Source organism: Hyla sarda, chromosome 2 (genome assembly GCF_029499605.1).
Source record: "Hyla sarda isolate aHylSar1 chromosome 2, aHylSar1.hap1, whole genome shotgun sequence".
In the NCBI taxonomy this organism is placed as follows: Eukaryota; Metazoa; Chordata; class Amphibia; order Anura; family Hylidae; genus Hyla; species Hyla sarda.
This window is the reverse complement of record NC_079190.1, coordinates 112,730,658-112,755,632: the sequence shown is the minus strand read 5'-3', so window position 1 is coordinate 112,755,632 and position 24,975 is coordinate 112,730,658. Positions and strand designations below refer to the sequence as shown.

The 24,975-nt window shown below is 41.6% G+C and overlaps 1 protein-coding gene across 4 annotated transcripts in view; it reads right to left on the bottom strand.

The window, feature by feature from the left end:
- RARG (retinoic acid receptor gamma) overlaps positions 1-24,975 on the bottom strand; it is a 214,429-nt gene that overhangs the window by 7,712 nt on the left and 181,742 nt on the right. For 2 of the 4 annotated variants that reach the window (XM_056555295.1, XM_056555296.1), the window contains 4 exons: positions 13,038-13,186; positions 10,592-10,733; positions 2,256-2,419; positions 909-1,085 (listed from right to left, as the gene is read on the bottom strand). In XM_056555295.1, the coding sequence (XP_056411270.1) occupies positions 909-1,085; positions 2,256-2,419; positions 10,592-10,733; positions 13,038-13,186 (632 nt within the window). Of the gene's footprint in view, positions 1-908; positions 1,086-2,255; positions 2,420-10,591; positions 11,158-12,439; positions 12,460-13,037; positions 13,187-24,975 lie in introns of those variants that run through there. The other 2 variants (XM_056555297.1, XM_056555298.1) reach the window with 2 other exon arrangements.

Below are 24,975 nucleotides of genomic sequence, written 5' to 3'. Positions count from 1 at the left end.
AATTAAACCTTTTTAATGAAAAAAATAATAATAAAAGTATATTAGAGATATGTTGCAGTACATAAGTACTACAACATATCATAAAATAAAGTTGGTGACAGTGCCCATTTAAGGAAATACTTGGTTTCTTGGTTTAAGCTGGCAGGAACTCCTGAATTTCAGTGACATCAGTAAGGATACTGTGAAGTTTTCTTGGTGATCATAGGTAAAAGCTGCACATATGCATGGAAAACAGTACTGTGATGTGCTTTAGGTCAGTCCGAAACAAAGGAGATACGTAACGCTTTTCTGTATGTTTGTTTTTTGGATGGACACGAGTAGAGTTGAGCGAACATATAGTAAAATGGCTTGTAGCGAACCTCGCAGCTCGGCTGTTGATTACTTTAGTCTGCATAAATTAGTTCAGCTTTCCAAGGGTTCTGGTTGCCTGGAAAAGTCTGGGATGGCAGTCTTAGGTCTCCTAGGTCTGTATCCACCTTTTCCAGACAACTGGAGCCCTTGGAAAGATGAAATAATTTATGCAGACTAAAGTAATCAACAGCCGAGCTGCGAGGTTTGCTACGAGCCAAGTTCGCTCAACTCTAGACACGAGGCATGGACTGTGCTACAAATTGGTAAAACTTACAGATTCAGCAAACATAGATTTAGTATTGAAGGAAAAATACTGCTAATAAAAGTCACAGTTGTGAAACCGAGAGACTAATACTTTGACATTATCTGTATCTGTGCCATGCCATTTGATGAGCTGTGGTAAGAGTCAGTGGTGTGAATCGGGCAGGAAGTGATATATTGTGTTATAAGCAATGCAGGTTAAGCTGTTACTATAGAAATGGAAATTTCATCACAAACTAATTTTTTTGTAGAAAGGCAGTACTATTAGGTATGTCCTGCACAAGATCATTACTTACCAGGATGTCAAGGCAAGCAGCTTTCAACAAGGTTATTTGGTCGGCGATGGTCAAGGTGGTGAAGCCGGGCAAGCGTTTGGCAAACTCCACAATCTTGATGATGCATTTGGTGGCAAGTTCACTGAATTTGTCCCATAGGCCAAGATCCAGCTGCACTCTGTGGTCGGCACTGGAATTCTGCAAAAGACATGGAAATGCTACTAAAAAAGACCAACCAAAATAAGAGTCCATTGTCTTTAATAGACTGGTATTATACTTAGCTAGCTGCCAGACAATGCCCATTCATTCAACATCTATCTCTCCTGACTCCCCCATGAAAATGATGAAAATGCACATTTGGCCCAATAGTGATCTCTACGGAAAACAAAGAATTGAGCTCTGTGACAAGTAACACCTTCATTCTTTTTTTCCCAGCTGCCTAAATACACATAACACCATTGGTCGACTATTATACAATATTTACAGCAAGTTTTCTATGGACCATCTTTAAAGGGGTACTCCGCCCCTAGACATCTTATCTCCTATCCAAAGGATAGGGGATAAGATGTCTGATCGCAGAGGTCCCGCCTCTGGGGACCTCCCAGATCTCCCTGCTGCCCCCGGCGTTCACTTAGAGCGTGGGGTGCAGCGCCGGAAGCTCGTGACGTCACAGTCACGCCCCGCTCGTGACGTCACAACCAAGCCCCCTCAATGCAAGTCTATGAGAGGGGGCGTGACAGCCGTCACGCCCCCTCCCATAGATTTGCCTTCAGGGGGCATGGTCATGACGTCATGAGCGGGGCATGAATGTGATGTCATGAGCCTCCGCCCTGCATCGCCAGTCATATGACATGAAGCGAAGTTTGCTCTGTGCACTGGATGTCTGGAGTGCTGCAGCTGAGATTGCGGGGGTCCCGCCGGTGGGGACCCCCGTGATCAGACATCTTATCCTTTGGATATGCTTATCCTTTGGATAGGGGATAAAATGTCTAGGGGCAAAGTACTCCTTTAAGGTGGGCATCCACTTTAAATAGCTATTGGCTTAACGTTTGTTAGGCCAGCTATCTCTCCTGAATTCCACATACACATGAAAGTTTGGCATAGCGGAATGTTTTTGTGTTCTCTATGAAGAAAAGAGACAGCTCCGGCAGCGATATACCTCTCAGAATCCCACATGCCCGCCACTTATCTCCTATAAAATCCCCTGTCGATAGGCCGCTATATACTTCAGTCAGCTGATCCCACCCAAGTCAGCGGGTTTGGCCAGTTGGTTAGTTTCTACCCTACCTTTTGAGTATTATATGATAGCTAAGGGCATTTGTCTTCTTTGCCGAACACACTAAGGTTTCCGAGATATTCTTCACTTACCGTAGTGTATTTGCCGAGCTGGCAGAGAGAAGGGAAGGTTTCTTGATGGGCTTTACTGACTTTCTGAATAAGTTCTTCCATCTCAGGAGGCATCTCATAGCTGTCCGATACCACCGGCTCTTCTTTGATTTCTTTCTTTTTCTTGTTCCTGTCATTTCGCACAGCTGTAGAAAACATGATAAAAAATTATTGATAAGAATGTTAGGCGACACATGTATCTGTTTTTCATGCCTCTGAACAATTCTTTGTCTCTCTTAGGCCTTTGTTTGACCTTCTAAAGAACTCTCTCTGGTTGATTGCAGCATTCCCACTCACTATTAGGCCTCCTTTACACACTCTTTTTTTGTGGTATTTATTTATTTATTTTAGCTTGAAGAAAAATGCCTAAAAAACCTTCAGCATTTTATTTTATGCTTTATACATTTATTTGATGCAGTTTTAGTATTTATCATTGTCTGTATAAATGAAGTTCATTTAACCCCCTTTTCCCTGGGCGTACCCACATTTATCAAAGAGGTTGAGGTTCTTTATATATAGCGGTAGCTTAGCTGTAGACAGATTTGTAAGTGTGGTCTCGGCTGGTGTGAGATTGTAAAAAAAATTTCCACAAACAATTTTAAAAAACTCGCAGTTGATAAATCCCTGACCACTGCATAAAACTAATTATGTGACTTAAAATGCCACAAAACATGAACCCCCCCCCCCCCAAAAAAAAACACACACATTTGCAATTTTTTTTTATACAGAATGAAAACAATGAGGGTGTGGGGGGAAAACATTTTTGACAAATTGGTTGAAAAACACCTCTCCATACATAGACAAAAACTCTCAGAAAAATGACAAAAAATGACAAAAAAGAAAAAAGTTGCATTTTTGAGAAAAACACATAAGGGGGAAAAGTTATCAAAACTGTCTAAGACAAAAACTGTCATATCACAACTCAACTTCCATTTACCATCTTAAAACTAACAAGAGAGATAGGTGTATGTAGATCAACAAATATATTTAACTTTTATTGAACATATATTCATCAAAAATACATACATTTAAAATCATTAAAAGAAGAAAAATGTTAATACATAATGACAGAGACAAGTCTGCAAGTATGCAGAATGGGGGGTCTGCAAGACATGTAACTATATAAGTATATAGGCTGAACAAGCATGCAGTATATTAATGCAGACTGAATACCCTATAATACTGCAGTTAAAAAGTATAAAGACAATGCATATAATACAGTAATAGGGGTATACAGGTATCACCTAGTGGGAGCACAGTAGGACCTCCAACACCACCCAACGTTTTGCTTTGTTTGCTTCTTCCGGGGCGTCACACCCCCGGAAGAAGCAAACAACGCGAAACGTTGGGTGGTGTTGGAGGTCTTACTGTGCTCCCACTAGGTGATACCTGTATACCCCTATTACTGTATTATACTTTTTAACTGAAGTATTATAGGGTATTCAGTCTACATTAATATAATGCATGCTTGTTCAGCCTATATACTTGTACGATTAAGCACCTGTAGGTGCGAAACGCGTCAGTCGTTCCTTTATCTGTATTGTGACTCCATGACAAGAAATAAATAAGCTTTTAAGTGCAACACCAGCACTGGACATTCTTTCCTTTTTATATACTTGTATAGTTACATGTCTTGCAGACCTCCCATTCTGCATACTTGCAGACTTGTCTCTGTCATTATGTATTTACATTTTTCTTCTTTTAATGATTTTAAATGTATGCTTTTTTTTTATGCATATATGTTCAATAAAAGTTAAATATATTTTTTGATCTACATACACCTATCTCTCTTGTTAGTTTAATATCTAATGTGTAGGTGTCACGCCGAGTGCTCCGGGTCCCGCTGCCTCCCCGGAGCACTCACGGCTTGCTTCCGCTTGCAGCGCTCCAGTCGGCATCACTGACCGCGAGCGCTGCTTCCTGATCTCCGGAGGGGACACGATCCGAGGCACGGGCCGTGCCTGCCCGCGGATCGTGCCCCATGTCACTCACCTCACGCCTCCGTCAGCTTCCTCCCGGCGCGCGCGCCACGCTCCCTAGGGCACGCGCACGCGCCGGCTTGCTAAAATTTAAAGGGCCAGTGCACCACTAATCGGTGCCTGGCCCAATCACTCCCTGTCACTCCCATTCATATAAAAACCCACTTCCCCTTCCTCTCCTTGCCGGATCTTGTTGCCTTGTGCCCTGAGAAAGTGTTATAGTGTGTTCCCAAGCCTGTGTACCCAGACCTTCTGCTGTTGCCCCGACTACGAACCTCGCTGCCTGCCCTGACCTTCTGCTACGTCTGACCTCGCCTCTGTCTAGTCCTTGTGTACCGCACCAGTCTCAGCTGCCAGAGAGGTCGAGTCGCTACTGGGGAACACGACCTGGTAGTTACCGCCGCAACAAGTCCATCCCGCTTTGCGGCGGGCTCTGGTGAACACCAGTAACTGCTTAGAACCGATTCCCCAGTACGACCCGCGTCATCGCCTCTCTGGCACAGAGGATCCACCTCCAGTGTCCTCTCCAGCCGCTAGTCCGGACCCTGACAGTAGGATGTATATTTTGGACATTTATTGTATGCATTTACCATCTTAAAAACAAAAGCTGAGCTGTGATTGGTTGCTGTTTTTGTCTTAGACAGATTGATTTATCTGCCCCCTGTAAAACAAATCATTGAATGAATTAAGTATGTATGTGTACCGTGTAACTAGAAGCTGCATGGCCCTACTGGGACATCTGTACCAGGGCCCCCAGCTGTGACGTTGCATTTGCAGGACCACTCACCTCACTGGTGGTCAAATAACCCTACGAGGCCCATACCTACCTACGACCTATTGTTCTAAGATAATATTTGTATCTGTACAAATTTACAAATAATGCATAGAAAAGGGAAAATGTATAAACTGCAAGCAAAAGGGATAACACAAAACTTTCCATATGTACCAGAGCTGTATTTATCACATTACTCTTCCGGGCAGTAGTATAAGGAATGACTTATGATAATGCAGTTATAATTGCAGCGCTGTGTGAGAGTACAGATAGCAGTCATAAATGTGACAAAGCCAGCACTGCTACATCTGTATACAATTCACACTAGTATCGGCTGCAGGATCATCACAATTAATCTCCAGTCATGAAGTGGCTAGTCATTCTAGGAAAAAGTACACTAGTCTTGTGTCTGCTGTCTGAGCTCCCTTACAAAATACCTCCCGATCTGAACTTTAACCCTCAAACGTGACCTCTGTCCCTGCCTGCAGGTGGTAGGTCTTAACACTACAGGGGGCAGAGATGGATGACATCTCTCTTCTTTTAAATCCCAAGTTTCTTCTTAATTTTTACTGTCATATATCTTACTAAAAACCAACATCTGTATACATTACCGAGAGGCAAGACAAACTAAGCATTTGTTTTCACGAAGACAAGTTAGTAAATCACATTAGATAGAATATTTGAAGCCAACGCTCTATTACTGTATAAAGGTCAGTAACCTCTTCGTCTGAACACTTAAATCTGAGCAGTCATGAAGGGAATATATGCATATGAAGACACATTAAGGGGCTCTCTGCATCTATAAACAACTAACTAAAATGATGACTAGATGTACTCAAGGTTTGCAGGCATACTGACTGAGCTACATGATAAAGTTATAATGCAAACTCTGATATACCATGTGCTTGTTTCAATTAAAAGGGGTACTCCGGTGAAATTTTTTTTTTTTAAATCAACTGGTGCCAGAAAGTTAAACAGATTTGTAAATTACTTCTATTTAAAAATCTTAATCCTTCCAGTACTTATCAGCTACTGTATACTACAGAGGAAGTTCTTTTCTTTTTAAATTTATTTTCTGTCCGACCACAGTGCTCTCTGCTGACACCTCTGTCTGTCTCAGGAACTGTCAAGAGCAGGAGAGGTTTGCTATGGGGATTTTCTCCTGTTCTTGACAGTTCCTGAGACAGACAGAGGTGTCAGCAGAGAGCACTGTGGTCAGAGAGAAAAGAAATGTAAAAAGAAAAGAACTTCCCATGGAGCATACGACAGCTGATAAGTACTTGAAGGATTAAGATTTTTAAATAGAAGTTATTTTACGAATCTGTTTAACGTTCTGGCATTGTTTTTCACCGGAGTACCCCTTTAACTTTATCTATACAAACACACAAAATAACAAACATTTTTTTTTTTTTAAGTTGACCACTGGTGATGATATTTTAACAGACTCATCCACTTCTGAAATGAACATGTGCATAGAATATCCTGGGGAACCATGCATAAAAGCTTGCAAACGAATAGGGATCCTGAATGGATGGTTTGTCAGTATAAAAAGAGGGATGGAGATATTTGCTGATATAGCATTTGGTGAGGTGACAAATATACAATGAGCGCCCTTATATTTTTGTTTAACCCTACAACTGCAGGAACCTGATTATTTGCAATTGGTTAGAAGGCCCCTTGAGGCGCTGAACACAATTGTACCTTTGTTATTGTAGATATACAAATGAGCCTCCCTGGTGCAATGGGAGTATTGCCCTAAGTGCACCGCTGTGGCCACCCACCCCCTTTTGTAACAACACCTTTTCATTAATATTCATATGTAACATAGCATAAACAAGCATTTTTACTGAGATTTCCATTGCTCGCTCGTGCTACATCCCTGCAGAGAAGAATATGAATAATAATGAAGAGGTTTTGCTACAGAAGCTGGAGGGCGGTGGCCTAGGTTACACCCCAAATGCACCAAGGATGCTCATTCGCATATTTTTAGTAGCAAAGATTTATGAGGAACAGCACAGTAGTGTTCAAATTATTATAAAATATCCTTTTCCATGAATATATCATTTTTTTTACAATAAAATTATTTGAAAAGTACAGCAGAGTATGTAAAAATCACAATACTATTCTCTATTTAATGTATACTAATCGCCCTAAAACTTCGTTATTCGGTCCAGGACCCCACTTGCAGTTTTCCCTGCCACTGTACATGTCAGAGCACTACTCTCTCTCACCCTACTCCCTTGTGTCCTGACTTTCCTCACACATTTCCTTGTGAACTTCCTTTTCACCTCGGGATAAAGTGTGCGGGACCCTAACAACAGGAAGCCAGGCGCCGGAAACCCACTTATAGCATGCGAAGGGCACAAAGACCGTGCAAGGGAGAAGATGGAAAGAGAGGGGACATAGGGAGAAAAAGCGGGAGCATATGATAAACGGGGAGAAGGGCAAGGGCTACATGAACCCAAATTTTACAATTAAAAGCCTCAAGACCAAACAGAAAATAGTTAAACTGAGAGATTAAAAAAATAAAATAAAATGCATGAAAACTGGGACAGGAAAACAGATAGGAAAAGAGTAAGCAGTGATAAAGACTTGGCTGCACAAGCAATAGTGAGATTACTTCTAGAGAACATACAGAGGGTACAATACACTAACACGTGACTGTAATCCCAATGTAGACTTCCTGACTGCATTTTATGGTTTCGTAAAGAATAATGTGTAGTGAATGCTCCCCTTAAGTGACAGGTGCTTGGGGGATACAAGATAGATAGAGTGTCAATAAGGATCCAATACAATAATCCAACACCAAGAAGAAGAGAACTAAGAAGGGGAAGGGAGAGACAAAAAAAACATCACACTGTAGGAAACGTAAAATTCTTCATGTTGCACACAGCGAAAATAGTCAGCCATCCTCAACATCCATATAAGTACAGGAATTAATTCATGAAATGTGATAGATTCGCCTAAAAGATGTGTTTTTAGAACTTAGAACTGTGCATATGGTGGGAATTAAAGGGGTACTCCGCTGCTCAGCGTTTGGAACAAACGGTTCCGAATGCTGGAGCCGGGAGCTCGTGACGTCATAGCCCCACCCCCCTCATGACATCACGCCCCGCCCCCTCAATGCAAGTCTATGGCCAAAGACTTGCATTGAGGGGCGGTCCGTGACGTCATGAGGGGGCAGGGCTATGACGTCATGAGCTCCCAGCTCCAGCATTCGGAACAGTTTGTTCCAAACGCTGAGCAGCGGAGTACCCCTTTAAGGAGTTCTTTAATGGAAAACTGTCAGCTTGCTCCCCCCTGCAATGACAAGCTGTACTGGCTGATAGTGCAGGGGACGCTGATCAGTTTGATGCTTACTATGCCCGTTTGTTTTTCCCCATATGCTAATTAGGTGCAAACTGGCACAAGCGGCATTAACTGGCACTCTGACGTCACCGCCGCCGGCCGCAGCGCCACCCAGCTCATCAATAGGAATATTGGGGAGGAATATTGAAGAGCTGAGCGGTGCTGCAGCCAGCAGTGGTGACGTCAGAGTGCCAGTTAGCACTTCATTAGCATATAGGTAAAAACTAAGATATCGTCCGAACGGCCCGGCGGATCCGGGCACAGTAAGCATCAAACTCATCAGCGCCCCCCCCCCCCAAATTGATTAGCCATTACCGCTGGTTAGTGCAGGGGGAGCAAGCTGACAGTTTTCCTTTAAGATTATACAGGTGACTAAATGTAAATGCCTCAGTTACTGCCACACGTATATTCTATTGGATATTTATAAAGGGGGTCTTAAAGGGGTACTCCGGTCTGACGTCACCGCCGCCGGCCGCAGCGCCACCCAGCTCATCAATAGGAATATTGGGGAGGAATATTGAAGAGCTGAGCGGTGCTGCAGCCAGCAGTGGTGACGTCAGAGTGCCAGTTAGCACTTCATTAGCATATAGGTAAAAACTAAGATATCGTCCGAACGGCCCGGCGGATCCGGGCACAGTAAGCATCAAACTCATCAGCGCCCCCCCCCCCCCCCCCCCAAATTGATCAGCCATTACCGCTGGTTAGTGCAGGGGGAGCAAGCTGACAGTTTTCCTTTAAGATTATACAGGTGACTAAATGTAAATGCCTCAGTTACTGCCACATGTATATTCTATTGGATATTTATAAAGGGGGTCTTAAAGGGGTACTCCGGCACTAAGACATCTTATCCCCTATTAAAAAAGGATAGGGGATAAGATGCCTGCTGGGGACCCCCGTGTGACATCACTCTCCGCAACCTCAATGCAAGCCTATGGGAGGGGGCGTAACAGCTGTCACGCCCCCTCCCATAGGCTTGCATTGAGGGGGCGGAGCGTGACATCACATGGGGGAGGAGCCGTGACGTCACAATACTAAGGCCCGTGATTGGCAGTTATCAGACCCGGAGCGAACATGCTCCAGGGGCTGATGGTAAAGGGGTGCTGCCTGAAAGATAAAGGTGGACTCCCGCAATCAGGCATTTTATCCCCTATCCTTTGGATAGGGGATAAGATTTCTTAGCGCCGGAGTACCCCTTTAAGTGAAAGAAATGGAGCATTATGAAAAGCATGGCTAGGCTGGGTCCACCAGAGTGTTTTTTGTATGGTCAAGTCAAGCAGGCAGGGATCCCACTCTATAACATCCAAATGCCCTATTATGGTGTATGAACAGGAGTTGTCTTCATGAGTGCCTCTGTATGTAAAAATGGACACGCAGGATTACAGAATCAACCCATAGCAGACAAAGGAGAATAGAGCTGAGAATGATTGGCCTAGGATATTGATTCCTGTTGGGAAATGAAATGGAAAAGTTGTATTGTTTCTACACAATTTTGGCACTAAATGTAGCAGTAGCACACCTCTTTTATTGGGTACGTAGAGCGATATCTACCATTGTTCTCAGTTATTTTATATAACTGGCGCCCTAACAAGCAAGTATATCTTACACCCTTAATTCGTCTGTCTATGGACCATTTAGAACACATCCAAAATAAAGAATGTAAACATAATCAAACCTCAAAATAATCACTGAAAATAAAAAATACAATGAAATGACTGATGTGATATGTAACAATAATACCAAATATGCTGATGTCATGTCTCATATAAGAAAGATTGTTTAAAAATGTCAATTTAAAGGAAAGAATCTGGGGATGATCTGAGACGTTGTCATGACCTATACAATCAAGTAGACTTCATATTATGTATATATCAATAAATAGGCCCTTCTTAGTAGGTTAAAATTGTGCCGTTTTCTTTTAATCTTCCCCTCATGGAATTACGGAATAAAGGCCTTCTTGCTTTGATGATGGGAGTAGGGCTCGCTGGTTACTTAAGTATATGTTTACTCTTTAGGAATTCAGAATCGAGGAGCCTGTCTGTGTAAAGAATCTATTTAGATGAGCACCCAAGGGACAACACGAGGTGCTGGGATTACAAGGAATGCAGAATACATCGCTTTAACCATGTCAGACCCTGGTGTGAAAGCCCTGACCCCTCTTCTCATATTATGTATTTTCTTTTTCCACCCTGCATACTATTGAATGCTTTACAATAACTCACCTTCTTTTGACATCCCGACCTGAAAGCATTTCTGTAGTCGGCAAAATTGGCAGCGATTTCGTGTCACCTTATTGATCTGGCAGTTCTTATCACGATGACAAGTGTACACCATATTCTTTTGTATGCTGCGACGGAAGAAACCCTGCCAGACAGAGGGAAGGGTGTGAGGTGAATGGATGGGGTGAGCGTAAGACAAAAGGAATGAAGACAAGGCCAATAATGATACACGAGTGATTTATATAAGAACAAGTATGTGGGAGACAAAAACAGTTAGCTACGAGGACACAATGGTAGAGATAGTGACCTGAGGAATAAGACACTGTGCATGTTTGACACAAAATTACAAAAGAATGAACTACAAGATCATAGCGGAGGAGGTAAGAAACTATGAAAACAAAGCGGGACATTGCTCGCTATTGATCACAAGAAAAAAATGTTCTGAAAAAATAGTGGAATGTTTCCTTTCTAAATATGAAGCAGCCCTTTCCAGCAGAACTGTTTGAACATGTACCACCCTCTGTGGTGCAGGGAATGGAGCAAATACTAAGCTGAAATCATTGATTATTCTAAATAGACACAGATGATGAATGCGTGATGGCATGGGGAGAGGGAGACAAATGAGTCAGGGGAAAGTAAACCTCAAACAGATGGCGATATTGAGACAATGACAGAGGAAAAGAGGGGTGAAATAGAGTTAGTCAGATAAAAGTATCAGGAATGACTGCAAAAATATCTAGAACCACATGCCATTTTTACATTGCAGACACAGTCATCATCAGATTCATGCCTACAAATATTAGGTCAAACTAAATTTAGTGGGATCAGATAACGATCCAATATAAATGGGGGCTGCCCAACTCAACCCTAATGTCAGATATTTGGGCAAGAAGGGTCAGGCATAATGGATTTCAACATGCCCAATCCTTTGTTATCATGGGACATAAGCCGCTACCTGAGAGGTCTGCCAGTGGCTTCCCGATAAAACAAACATATTTGCTTGGCATGGTTTTGCATGCATATTTGTAGAGGAATTAATGGAAATAGTTGTTAGCCAAACAAACTTCTTCAGCCCACTGTTTTTGCAAATGAATGGCCCAAATGGAATCAATGGTCTTGGACTGGTCTAGACTGTTCATTTTATATATAGCTGGAGTCATCCCCTGACAGTGTATTACCACTATGTTCTGATTTGGTCCTCAGATTCTTATATTGATGGGGATACTAAAGACTATTAATATATATCCGTCTGTTCACATCAGATGAGATGAAGTCTATTTTTTACATAACATAGTAGATAGGGTCCCTGTCTAGCAATACGGGGCCATTACTTGATTTCTAACCAGGTGCTTCACATGGAATCTCTATGTTTGACTCATGTTTGTGTATAATTGTCTATCTCTGTAATTATGCTTTTATCTTTTAAGCGTAACACTAGCGTTGCTCTCCCATCCATTATGCAAGTTTGGCCTGAAGAGATACAGCCAACACTGGGAGGCTTGGTTACCGAGGCAACCATACGACACCAGCGAGTTCAGTGCATGAGTCCTATTAAGTAGAAAAGAGTTTGTGTATGGAACTTGCTGGGCATCGTATGGTTGCCTAGTAGCCCGAGCGCCCAACATGCGCATTGTCTTTCCACACAGAACTTTGAAGAACAAGCATGTTTAACATTGGAGTTACACTTTAAGCATCATGCATATGGCAATTATATGTTAGTACATGAAGTCCCTACAGATCCATACTAAGGAGCCTCTATACAGCAAGGTATTATATAGGTGTGGTTTACTTAAAGGAGTACTCTGGCGTGCACTTTTTTCCTTTTATAAAAGAAAACACACTTTCTCTTACCTGCCAACGAGCGCCCCTGGAGCTCCAGTACACTCCGGTACAGGTGTTCGGTTCCCCGGGCAGTATTCTTCTTACTTCCTGTTAGCCCGACACGTCACATGGAGCTTCAGCCTATCACCGGCCGAGGCGGGACATTTCTGCGGCCGGTGATAGGCTGAAGCTCCGTGTGACGTGCCGGAACAGGAAGTAAGAAGTAAGAAGAATACAGCCCGGAGTGTACCGGAGTGTACCGAAGCTCCGGGGGCTCGTTGGCAGGTAAGAGAAAGTGTGTTTTCTTTTATTTTGCAGCCCGGACGGGATAAAAGGAAAAAAGTGCGCGCCGGAGTACTCCTTTAACGCAGATCTAGAAGAGAATATCTCTACAAAATGATGTCCAACATAGCAGGCATTTATTCAGCATGTATCTATGAATAGATAATGGCTGTATCCACCATGTAAAAAGCAAGAGTTTAACAAATGTATTATCATTGAAGTCTTATGAAAGCTATAAAATGGCTAAGTTGATCATGATGAATGAAACTTCCAATGGAAGTGAACGTTACATCCATACTTGGTGAAGAGTCAAGAGCATTGCACAGCATTGACTATGGTCTCTCACCTTGCACCCTTCGCAGGAGCTGACCCCGTAGTGATATCCAGAAGACTTATCATTGCACACGAAGCAAGGCTTGTAAACACGTGGAGGTGGGGGAGGTGAAGGAGAACTTGGCACCATCTCTTCTGAGCTGGTACTTTGTGTTTCTACAGCTGTGTACAAATAAGAAGAAAAACAAAGTGATTAGGAAGCTAAAATTTACACTTGGAACACACAACGAATGATGTTTCTTCACTTGGGCCATATTTCGGGTGATGACTGGTAATACAGTGCATTTCACTTGATATTAATACCTGTGACTTTAAACCTTGAACCTTTTCTTTTTCTCAGTGCATCACTTTGACAAGTTGAGGCCAAAACGTCATATGCCACAAATAAACATGCATTGTGTTGATACATGGCATTCATCAGCATTTTCAATAAAGAATGTCTTACAAGTATGCACCAACAATGCAGCCATGATCCCTGAGATCAAAGCACATTCATTTATTTCAGTTGTATGTATATATTCCTATAGAAGCCAAGAGTAAACTGAGGCTACAGACTCATAAATATTGTCCAGCCAACAAAATCTTTAACGCTACATAGTCTCGGCTTTGTTCGTGATTCACGGCAGATTGATTGACTAATTCGTTGTGAATCCAGGTTCAGGCTACAGAGCTGTGACCTCCCCTAAGAGTGCAGGGCGCAGGTAATGGTCACCAGAAGCTGTACTTCAAGATAGGAAGTGGTGATGAACTTAGACAGATGGATGAGAATATCCTAGTCGGAGACCTTTTAATACAGAGGGATTTCATTATTTCTTCTCCTGTTATTAGGCAGGGTATTTGACTAAAGGAAGTTGCAATGTGAATATCACAAAGACATGTGCTACTAATTTAGCACAGCCCAAAATAACCAGGAGAGGGGGAAAGAAGGCAGCCTTAACCCTAATGTAACCCAGCCTCCGCAGCCCCCTTAGGCCGAGAACATCCCTCGGGGCAGCTCTGCAGATGCTTTTTATCCGAGCTTTCAACACACATAGAATTTCCTGTTACAATGCCCTGAGTAGCACATTCCAGCATTGCCAGGTTAAGGGACTAGAGCCTTGCAACTTGTGTCCCTGGAGAGCAACAGGCAAAGAAGAATCCCAGATCACCACCTTTATAGATAAAACAGTGTAAGATCTGCTACAGTGCATATACACGTTGCTTAGATTTTCACCAGCTTTTGTTACCATCACTCTTTTTTACTTGTAAAATCCTTTAAAAAAAAAAACATACATTCTATTCTATGATCACAATGTACAAAAGAGAACAGGGTGCGCGCCCCTGGATGGAACCTGATGGATGAGATAGTGAAGAGCCCAATCAAAACGCACTCACCTATGCAAGTTGTGCGAATGGAGGCACAACACTCAATGCGCTTGATCAGAAATCCTGTAATCGCGGCTGCTGCGGCTCCCAGCTTCCAGGCGCAAATGTAGATAAACGGAGATCCAAGAAAAGGGAGATGAATTGCGCTGCCACAAGAAGTATATATGGGTAAATGAATTGCACACAAAGGATCCACGCAACGCGTTTCAAAGCCGAACGGCTTTGAAACGCGTTGCGTGGATCCTTTGTGTGCAATAAATTTACCCATATATAGTTCTTGTGGCAGCGCAATTCATCTCCCTTTTCTTGGATCTCCTTTTATCTACATGATCACAATGTGGGCTATATAGCTCTTTCCATACATAATCTCTTCCAATGCCTTTCAATGTAACTGGGGGGAAAACTGCTAGGATAACATACAACAGTCCAGAGCAAAATTTAAAAAAAGGCACTTGTATAATCACTGTGATACCTAATAACTGAAGATAGTGTAATACCAATAATGCTGACTGGATGATACCTGGATAACTGCAGCCTTAAAGGGGTACTCCCGTGGAAAACCTTTTTTTTTTTTTTTAAATCAACTGGTGCCAGAAAGTTAAATAGATTTGTAAATTACTTCTATTAAAAAATCTTAATCCTTCCAGTATTTTTTAGGGGCTGTATACTACAGAGGAAATGCTTTTCTTTTTGGATTTCTCTGATGTCATGACCACAGTGCTCTCTGCTGACCTCTGCTGTCCATTTTAGGAACTGTCCAGAGCAGCATATGTTTGCTATGGAGATTTTCTCCTAAAATGGACAGCAGAGGTCAGCAGAGAGCACTGTGCTCATGACATCAGAGAAATCTAAAAAGATAAGTATTTCCTCTCTAGTATATAGCCCCTAAAAAGTACTGGAAGGATTAAGATTTTTTAATAGAAGTCATTTACAAATCTGTTTAGCTTTCTGGAGCCAGTTGATTTTTTTTTTTTAAGTTTTCCACGGAAGAACCCCTTTAAAGGGGTACTCCGCTGCTCAGCGTTTAGAATAAAATGTTCAGAATGCTTAGAGCCGGCGCCGGGAGCTCGTGACATCATAGCCCCGCCCCTCATGACGACATGCTCTGCCCCCTCAATGCAAGTCTATGGGAGGGGGCGTGACGGCCATCATGCCCCCTTCCATAGACTTGCATTGAGGGCGCAGGGCATGACATCATGAGGGGGCGGTGCTATGACGCCACAAGCCCCCGGCGCTGGCTCTAAGCGTTCGGAACATTTTGTTCCAAATGCTGAGCAGCAGTGTACCCTTTTAAGAAGCAGTTATTACGCTAAAACAAACTAGCAGTAACTCAGTAACAATCATAAAAATGTATTTTTTAAAGAAAATACACATGCTGTTAAAGTTGGCATTGTATGCTTATTTTCTTTTGGTTCTTTGACCATCATTTGGTTACTAGATGGCACTACTGTTTGGGTATTGGGTGGCGGTACTAATTATTCCCTGCATTGAGCTTTAAAGGGGTATTGCAGGAAAAAAAAAAATTTTTCTTAGATCAACTGGCTCCAGAAAGTTAAACAGATTTGTAAATGACTTCTATAAAAAAAAATCTTAATCCTTTCAATAATTATCAGCTGCTGAAGTTGAGTTGTTGTTTACTGTCTGGAAACAGTGCTCTCTGCTGACATATCTGCTTGTCTCGGGAACTGCACAGAGTAGAAGAGGTTTGCTATGGGGATTTGCTTCTTCTCTGGACAGTTCCCGAGACACGTGACATCAGAGAGCACTTAGATAGAAAAGAACAACTCAACTTCAGCAGCTCATAAGTACTGAAAGGATTAAGATTTTTTTTATAGAAGTAATTTACAAATCTGTTTAACTTTCTGGAGCCAGTTAATATATTAAAAAAAAAGTTTTTCCTGGATAGCCCCTTTAAGGTACTGCTATTCAGGCACAGTGTTCCAGCACAATATCATCACTTTTACATTGTTATTAGTACCATTTTATTAGCTATTCTCTTTCTCTCCATGAGGAGGGCAGGGGATCTATAACATATTTTGTGGGTCAAGCACCGGATGTAGCCTAGCACATTTAGAAGCATGAAGCTCATTGGTTGCTATCTGATGTCAAGTATCACACAATAAAGTGCAGGTATTGTGGTTGTCCATTATTCAGCCATAGGGTGATCTATGAAGGAATCACTGTAATTACATTTCCTTTGACAATTAGCAGCTAATCCTCATCTAGTTTGCAAGGAACATCCATCACATTCTAGCATTGTCTTTTTTGATGCTTCTCATTCAACAGAAATGGATGACAGAGACGGAGTGGTGAGGTTAAAGGAAGGTGTTCATTACGGAGCTATCTGATGTGTGGGAGGACAGAGCACACAAAGTGTCCACTTGGAAGAATGTATAAATAGATTGGATGAGACATGAAAAGCTTATCATGTTGAAAAGTTAACAAAAGCCCGATGAGGAATCCATGAAAGAGAATACACAACCTGAAAACCATCACTGCTACACCGACAAGCTGCGTTGAAAAAAAGCCGAGGGCAAAATTGCAATTTATGACCGGGCATTTCTGAACATACGGCATTTTACAGGTGCCATAATGCAATTAGCCCATGGATTCCTCTCCTCCCATAGAGGACACCACCAGAATTGTGGAGAGGTCATAGCAACTCTCAGACCATAGCAAGGAATCAGCTGTAAATCACTTGTACCATAATGATAGGGTCAACGCTTCAAGATCAAAATAGGCATACAGTGTACCATGTAAAATAGCACATACGGTATACCCAATAGAATGTTTCATAGGTTTTATTACCTAATGTTGCACATTTCTCTTAAATAAAAAAATAAAAAAATCTGTAATTTACATATAGGATCTTGAAGTCTCTTTGTGGACCAATTTATGGTGGTGTTTATATTTTCTAATTTTCTATTTTACTATTTTTATTTTAAACTCAGCTGAAACTTCCTGTTCTATATGTGATGATAAGGAGGAGGCTGCTGGAAAGTTATCTGTACAGCATTTTAGGGAAAAGTGACACTATTGTATGGTTAAGACACAATTTAGCTAAGTTAGCTAAGTTGGAAGCTCAGGGTCCCCCTCCCTGTGAAATGACCTTTGCAAAGCTCACAGAGAATACTGTTTCCGATTTATGACAATGGGATAGGTTCTGTCCTTGTGTCCTATGTCCATGGGGCTTGCAGTAAAGCATTACTCCAAATGCTGTTCAAAAACATCTCAGGCAAGATGATTGCCCACTTAATAATGTACAGAAAATGTAATTAAAAAAAATTACAATCAGAAAATAGAAGCCACCTCTCAACTGCCCCCTGACCGCAGATGTTAGTGGGAAAAATGTTGGATATGTCACAATTAAAAATTGTCCAAACCCATTATACAAAAGTCATTGAAAGAACGAGTGTTTTATCATAAAAATTTTAGTTAAATTGTCTTTACATGATCAATGACATTGCCTACAGGATGAAACATTTTTATCAGTGACTATTTTTTCATGGAAAAGTCATTTGTTGAGCAGCGATTATGTGTTGAAAAATGTAAACATGGTCAAATTCATTTCAGATGATGACGGTCTGCAGTTGGTCAGCTAAAGCCATGGTTGGTTGCCAAATTTCACCGGTAGAATAAATTGTTTTGGTTGAAATTGTCTGTTTTTTTGACAGGACTTTTTATATGTGTATAACCAATGGGGTCAAGGACCAATGCAAGTGATTTCAATCTGTATATAGCACTGCAGAATATGGTTGGTGCTTATTTTATTTGACTATGCTACAGGGGCTGTAAAGTTAGTGTAGTTCATAATATAGTGTCTGTACCTGTGTGTGACGGTTTCCTCACAAATTTTATGGGATTTTCACCCCAATATTTATTTTTAACAACATACAAAATGACAGTTGTCTCAGATTTTCACCAGGTTGCAATGTGGCCGAGACCTGACTCACTAGTCAGCTGATGATAGGGAGCCTGTCTGCTTCAATGGGTGGAGGGATCGCTTGGTGGGAGAGAGATCAATCGGCAACTAATGCAACAGCTGTAGGCACCCTGATTAAAAAACACAGGTCTTTTGATGGATTCCGCTCAATGGGTGGGGTGGCTGATGTGTGGGAGGGAGGAAAATGGAATAGTGGGATTTGTAGTCAAAAAAAGAAAAGTCAAACAGGAAATACAAGTTCACAAAAAGCTAGCCACAGTGTTATGGTAATCTCACAGCATAGCCATTTAGCCCCAAGACAAGCGCAGATCTTTCCTAAGCATGTCCATTACTGTCTGCCAGGTACGTACTAAAATCACCTTATGGTGGATAACCCCTTTAATCGATAGTCCCTAAGACTTTATAATTGCTTATTTAGTATATCCTGGTACGGCCTGCTCCTCTTCTGGCTCTTATTACTCCTGTACACAATACATTGTCTTCTTTGTATATTTAAAAAAAAATTAAACAAAAGAACCAAGTACATATGTTTATTGAATACAATCCGTTGCTTTGCAAACACTCATCCTCCGCAAAGAAGTAACCGCCAAACAAACATTATCAGGAGCCAGAGGCTGGCAGCAGTCATAGAGCTCTATAGAGTATAGACAAACAGAGGCCAAGAACAACACTTTGGTGGCCATGTATACTGGTTTATTGTGCACATAGGAAAAAACTCATGACTGTCCAGTTTAGTCTTTATGTGAAAAGCATTTATGTCTGATTAGTAAAGACTTTAGCATTATTCTCTGGGCCTGTATTTATGAAGTTAATAGAAATATCAGAGCACGGGATGGGCCTGAAGTGTGTTAGTAATTTGCTCCCTTAAGGGGTTTTCTGGGGTAAAATTATTGATGGCCTATAAACATCAATAGCTAAATGATAAGAACAATTCTTCACAGTAACATTGAAATCAAGTATAAACCTTATTGTATCCTAGTAATTGTGTATCCTATGGTTATTGGGAACCAATGAAATCAACCAATGCCATTATTATGATTACATGATTTACAGATCTACTAAACTGGATGGATTTTAACTTGTCCAATACTTTGTTTCCCCAGGTGATAAGCGACAGCAGATGTGCCTGGTAGCCACTTATGCCAATACTAAATCAGGGAAAGGTAGCTGTTGGCCAAACGTATGTGTAGGGCCAGATTAAGTTGTCCATCCTTTTAGATCTTCTCTGTCATTGAATTTGCTTTAAGCCCAGTTGACAGACAGCTGCACCATTTGTCGGCTCCAGAAGGATTATGTGAAATGAATCAAAATCCACTTAGATTGGATTTAGTGTGGAGGAAATGCTAACCAAACAGATCTAAACACTTGTCAATGAAGGCGAGCAGGGCTGACTGACTCAGTCCTTCATTCACTTATTCATTCAAAAGAGTAATAAAGGTTTATAGTAAATCCATGTGCTTGCAAGAGCAACGGGCTATCTAGACAATAGCTTGCAAAAGGGATGGGCTTAAGACTCAAGAGAAGTCACAAAATGCTCAAAGTTTTTGGTGTACATTAGCCATAATTTGTAATACGGGAGGGAAATCTGGCGCAGTTTATACCATTTCCACTGCAAATTGATTCATCCTAGTCTATGGGCCCTCTGCATGCACAGACATTCAAGGGTTCATTGTATGGATGAAGAAAGAATGTACGGAGGGTCCAGCACTTCGATGCAAGCAGCTTTATTGAAGATACATCACACCATAAAAACGACAGTCAGTCAGACATGTTTCGAGCGCAAGCGCTCTTCCTCGGTGACCGAGGTCACCGAGGAAGAGCGCTTGCGCTCGAAACATGTCTGACTGACTGTCGTTTTTATGGTGTGATGTATCTTCAATAAAGCTGCTTGCAACGAAGTGCTGGACCCTCCGTACATTCTTTCTTCAATATTGGATGCCTTGCCGGGCACCGGTCCGAGCACCATACATCAGGGAACGTGAGCTGGATCACTCACTTGTTTGTTTCATTGTATGGATGCTTGAGTTTAAATAAACTACAGTGTTCCCATATCATCACCGCAGAGACATATCCCACAGGGCAGACTCTGAAATCTCACCAGTCTCCCATTCTCAGACAGTGTACACTTTACTTGTTGAAACTAGCTATTGTTAAATAACGGGCACTCCCTGTAAACCTGTTGTGATAAAATGGCAGATAATTCTCTAAGATGCTTATGTATCCCATATTAGGGCCTCTGCCTATGAAACGTACACACTTTATATATTTTAAACATGTCCATGTATGTTTTCCTGCCCGGGTGCATGAAGCGGTGGAGCAGAGATGTGCGTGTTCATGTACTTTCCTGTATGAGTGTGTGCTTACTTGTGTGAGCTGGGTGTGTATTTTAGGAATGTTATAGCTATGATTGCTCCTCTCTGTCACAATAGCTGAAATGCTCGAGCAGGGCTAAACTGAAAAGCTTTTCAACACCTGGGGAGGGTTCTACCCCCCCAATGCAAACACCCCTCTCCAGATCCTGCCAAATCGAGAACTGACATAACCGGTCCCTCAGGTATATGCTATTAACTCATTCCTGTTAAGAGATAATGTAGTATCCTTTGAAATAGATCACTGGCTCTGCTGATGAACAGGTTACTTAGCCTGGGTGGTTTGGACCAAATCTGTGAAAACGGAGATTAATCCTTGTTTGCATCTGCATCGGAGCCTCGGCCAGCAGTCCCATTTCAGATACCATTACTTACATCAAAACGATGGACACCGCAGTGGGATCTGGGGACTATCAGTCGTTCCCCAGATCCAGCACTGTGCTTCCATTTGTATGGGAAAACAATATGCAGATATGAACAGGGCCTTCTCTTACTGAATGGGCGCAAAATGAAAATAAAAGACAGAAATTATAATAACATAAATATAAATAAATAAATATATAACGCTGGAGCCGGTGCCGGGAGCTCGTGATGTCATAGCCCCCTCATGTCACGCCCCGCCCCCTCAATGCAAGTCTAGAGGAGGGGGCCGTGACAGCCATCACGCCCCTCCCATAGACTTGCATTGAGGGGGTGGGGTGTGATGTCATGAGGGGGCGGGGCTATGACGTCCTGAGGTCCTGGCGTCAGCTCCAATGTTCGGAATAGTTTGTTCCAGATGCTGAGCAGCAGAGTACCCCTTTAATTTAATGCAATACTGCACTAGTAATAAAATGTGTCACTTATTTTTCTCATGTGTAGATATAAAGGTAGCAAGAAACACGCTGTTTAAATAATCTAAAGATGTAAATTCTTATTAATGTTGTTGTATAGTTGCATAGTTCATTAGGTTGAAAAAAGACAGTCCATTACGTTCAGCCTATATTACTACTGTGTCTCTACTGTGTTGATCCAGAGAAAGGCAAAATACCCTTCTGAGGCTGATGTCTATGCCCCATGGACATAGACACAAAGGGGGAGATTTATCAAAACCTGTCCAAAGGAAAAGTTGCTGAGTTGCCCATAGCAACCAATCAGATAGCTTCTTTCATTTTACAGAGGCCTTTTCAAAAATGAAAGAAGTGATCTGATTGGTTGCTATGGGCAACTCAGCAACTTTGCCTCTAGACAGGTTTTGATAAATCTCCCCAGAAAGTCTGGAACTAGTCCATTGATCTCTACGGGAGAGTTTTTTAGGCATGCTCGGTGACCTGTGCAGAGGTCCCTGTGCTGGAAGGGGGAGGAGGAGGGTTGTGACTATAACCTGTGTCACTTTTCACTGTAACCTTGTCTGTGATGATAGTGAGGAGACCTCAAAACAGTTTTCTCTACAGATCAGGAAGCGTCAGCTTATTATTAGCCTAGTGGCAAAAATGAAAACTGTAAGATTTCAGAATTATTTTAAAATATAGATAGTAAAATGGAAAATTAGAATATCATTAAAATGTCTTCAAATATATGTAACATAGAATGTTACATATAAACAGTAGGTTATTTTCTGACGACACATCCCCTCTAGAGAGCAACTCAGTCACAGCCTACAAATTCCACACCTGAACGTGATGGAAACAGGAGAACCCTTATCTCTTCCATGGCTCATCTTAGCATTGCCAATTTCTCCAAATAAATAAGAGCACTAAATGAAGATCCTTATCATCAATTCTCTGTCTACATCCCTTTGTATGGATATAAAGGAGTGAAGAATGGTGGGGGGCCCTTTGCCTGCTGGGGGATTCAAATGCAGTAAGACAGAGGTGTTTGTGGTGGGGGGAAGGGTTGTTGATTTAAAACATGAGCCATTGTCTTATCTTAAAGAGGTGAAAATGACTCCGCTTTCTGGCTATTGTGCACTCAATCTGTGAAGTTCTGCATAGTAATGGCATGTCAGAGCCAGTGGGGGAAGGTGAGTCCTCAATATAAAAGATTGTCAGAAAGTGATACCTGAAACTGAGCTGACTTGATTCAAAGAAGATTCCCCATACATGGGGTATTCATGCTGGTTAAGGGCCAAAATAGCCATAAGTAATTGAGACTAAGAATACATTCTAAGGTGACCTGATGGAATCTATTTATCTCGTATGTATCTTAAACAAAAAAAATCTCTGTACTTTGTATTGATGGGAGATAAAGCAGATACTATTTGCAATGATCATAATGAACAGGTGTTGTAATAGCTCTTCATAGATCAAAAGTGCCCGAGGGGGCACATACCTCAAAAGTTTGTTCTCAGTGACAGCTAGTATGAATTTGACTCAGATGTTCCATACATTAGAATAGATAATAAATCACTACAGAGATGATGAGATAAATGCATAGTCGTGGCACAAGTCTAGTTCACTTCAATTACTCAAAACGTTAGTACTTGGGATGGTAGGTCGTAAATGTTAACTTTTATTAAACACTATTTCTTGTAAAGGAAGGAAGTCTAGAAATAATGCCACATAGCAGGTATGACAGACAGCAAAACTATACATGAGAATATAGTATTTACAATAAACCAAAAACTCTTCAACAATGACTGATTTATTTTAGTAAGAGTTAACTTTCATCAGACACCGATTCTTGTGAAGGAAAAGGAATTCTATTGCCAGATAGCAGGTAACAGTGATAAAAAAAAATATATATAGATGAGGCCAAACTAAGTACAATAAACCAAAAAATCTCTTAAACAGTGAATATTCGCGAATTCGAATATGGCCTATGCCGCTCAACACTAATGATGAACCCCAAACCACAACGTCAGCACAATCCATATGTCTATGTCTCTCTTTACAGAGAGGGGCCATTCCCAGAATAGTTATTGAATCATAGTATTACGTGCCTCAGTCACCTCAGTATAAAAGAATTTATTCGTTCAGCAAGTTCTCAAAAAATAATGATACATAAAAGATTAGATTACTACTAGATTTTATTACAATATTGGGATAAGCTATTCCTTCAAAAAACTTTCTGCAACTTTATAACATAAGGGCCAACACTCTTGCTTTTGGCAAAATACCACCAGGCAATATCTGCATTTCACTTCTTTTAGATATTTTTTGACTTCACACCCCTAAAGCATACCTAAGGTGATTGTTGTCATATAAGTAGTGGGTTTGGGGGTCAATTTGTCATTACTTGTGTTAGTATGGAACCTTTAAGTCTATACTTACAATGCTTAAGTTATGTGTACATGGGCCAAATTTAGAAAAATGTTGCACGGAGTATGATACATTTGTCACATGTGCACATGTGTGGGATTTGTATGTCTGTTGCATTTTTGCCTATTTTGTAAGCGAAAAGATGGTATTGGTTTGCGACATTTTGGGTCCTCCGTGTAAAACCATTGATGCGCCAAATATATGCCTTTTTAACACACCAATAGATGTGTAAAATGCTTAAAGGGGCACTCCACCCCTAGACATCTCATCCCCTATGAAAATGTTAGGGGATAAAATGTCTGATAGTGGGGGGTCGGACAGCTGAGACCCCCATGATCTCTGTGCCGGCACCCTGGCGTTTTGAACATTTATGTTCAGAAGGCTGAATTTGGGCGCCCTTTGTCGTGACATCACATCATTCCCCCTCTATTCATCTGTATTGGAGAAGACGTCATGATGACGGCCGTGATGTCACACCACGCCCCCTCCAATAGACATGAATGGAGGGGGCATGGCGTGACATCATAACCACGGCTGCCCAAACCCAGCGTTCTAAACATAAATGTCAGGAGCCCGGCCCGGCAATCGCGCGTGTGCGTGGGGGGGTTCCAGAAGCCGGCCCCGCGATCAGACATCTTATCCCCCATTCTTTGGATAGTGGATAATATGTCTAGAGGAAGTGTACCCCTTTAATAAATTCCCCCCCTTTATCTCTACCTGAACTTTGATTATGTACAGAAGCTGATTGTTCTTGACTATGATGGTCAGAATTCATGGTACCCAACCCATGCTTACTACACAACAATGTGAATTCTACTGTGTTAAGCTTGATAAGACCTTATAGTAATTCTGTTTTACTGACCACATGAGGGAGCATGGATGGATATGAGTGACTGATGGTGAGTGTAAAATGTTTTTGGTTTACTACAGACCACCCAGTTCTATCCATATTTCCCATTACGTATCTGATGGGCCACCTTATATTTAAGGCACAGATACCAGTTTGTATCTTTCTCTACCAGCCAAGATCATTGT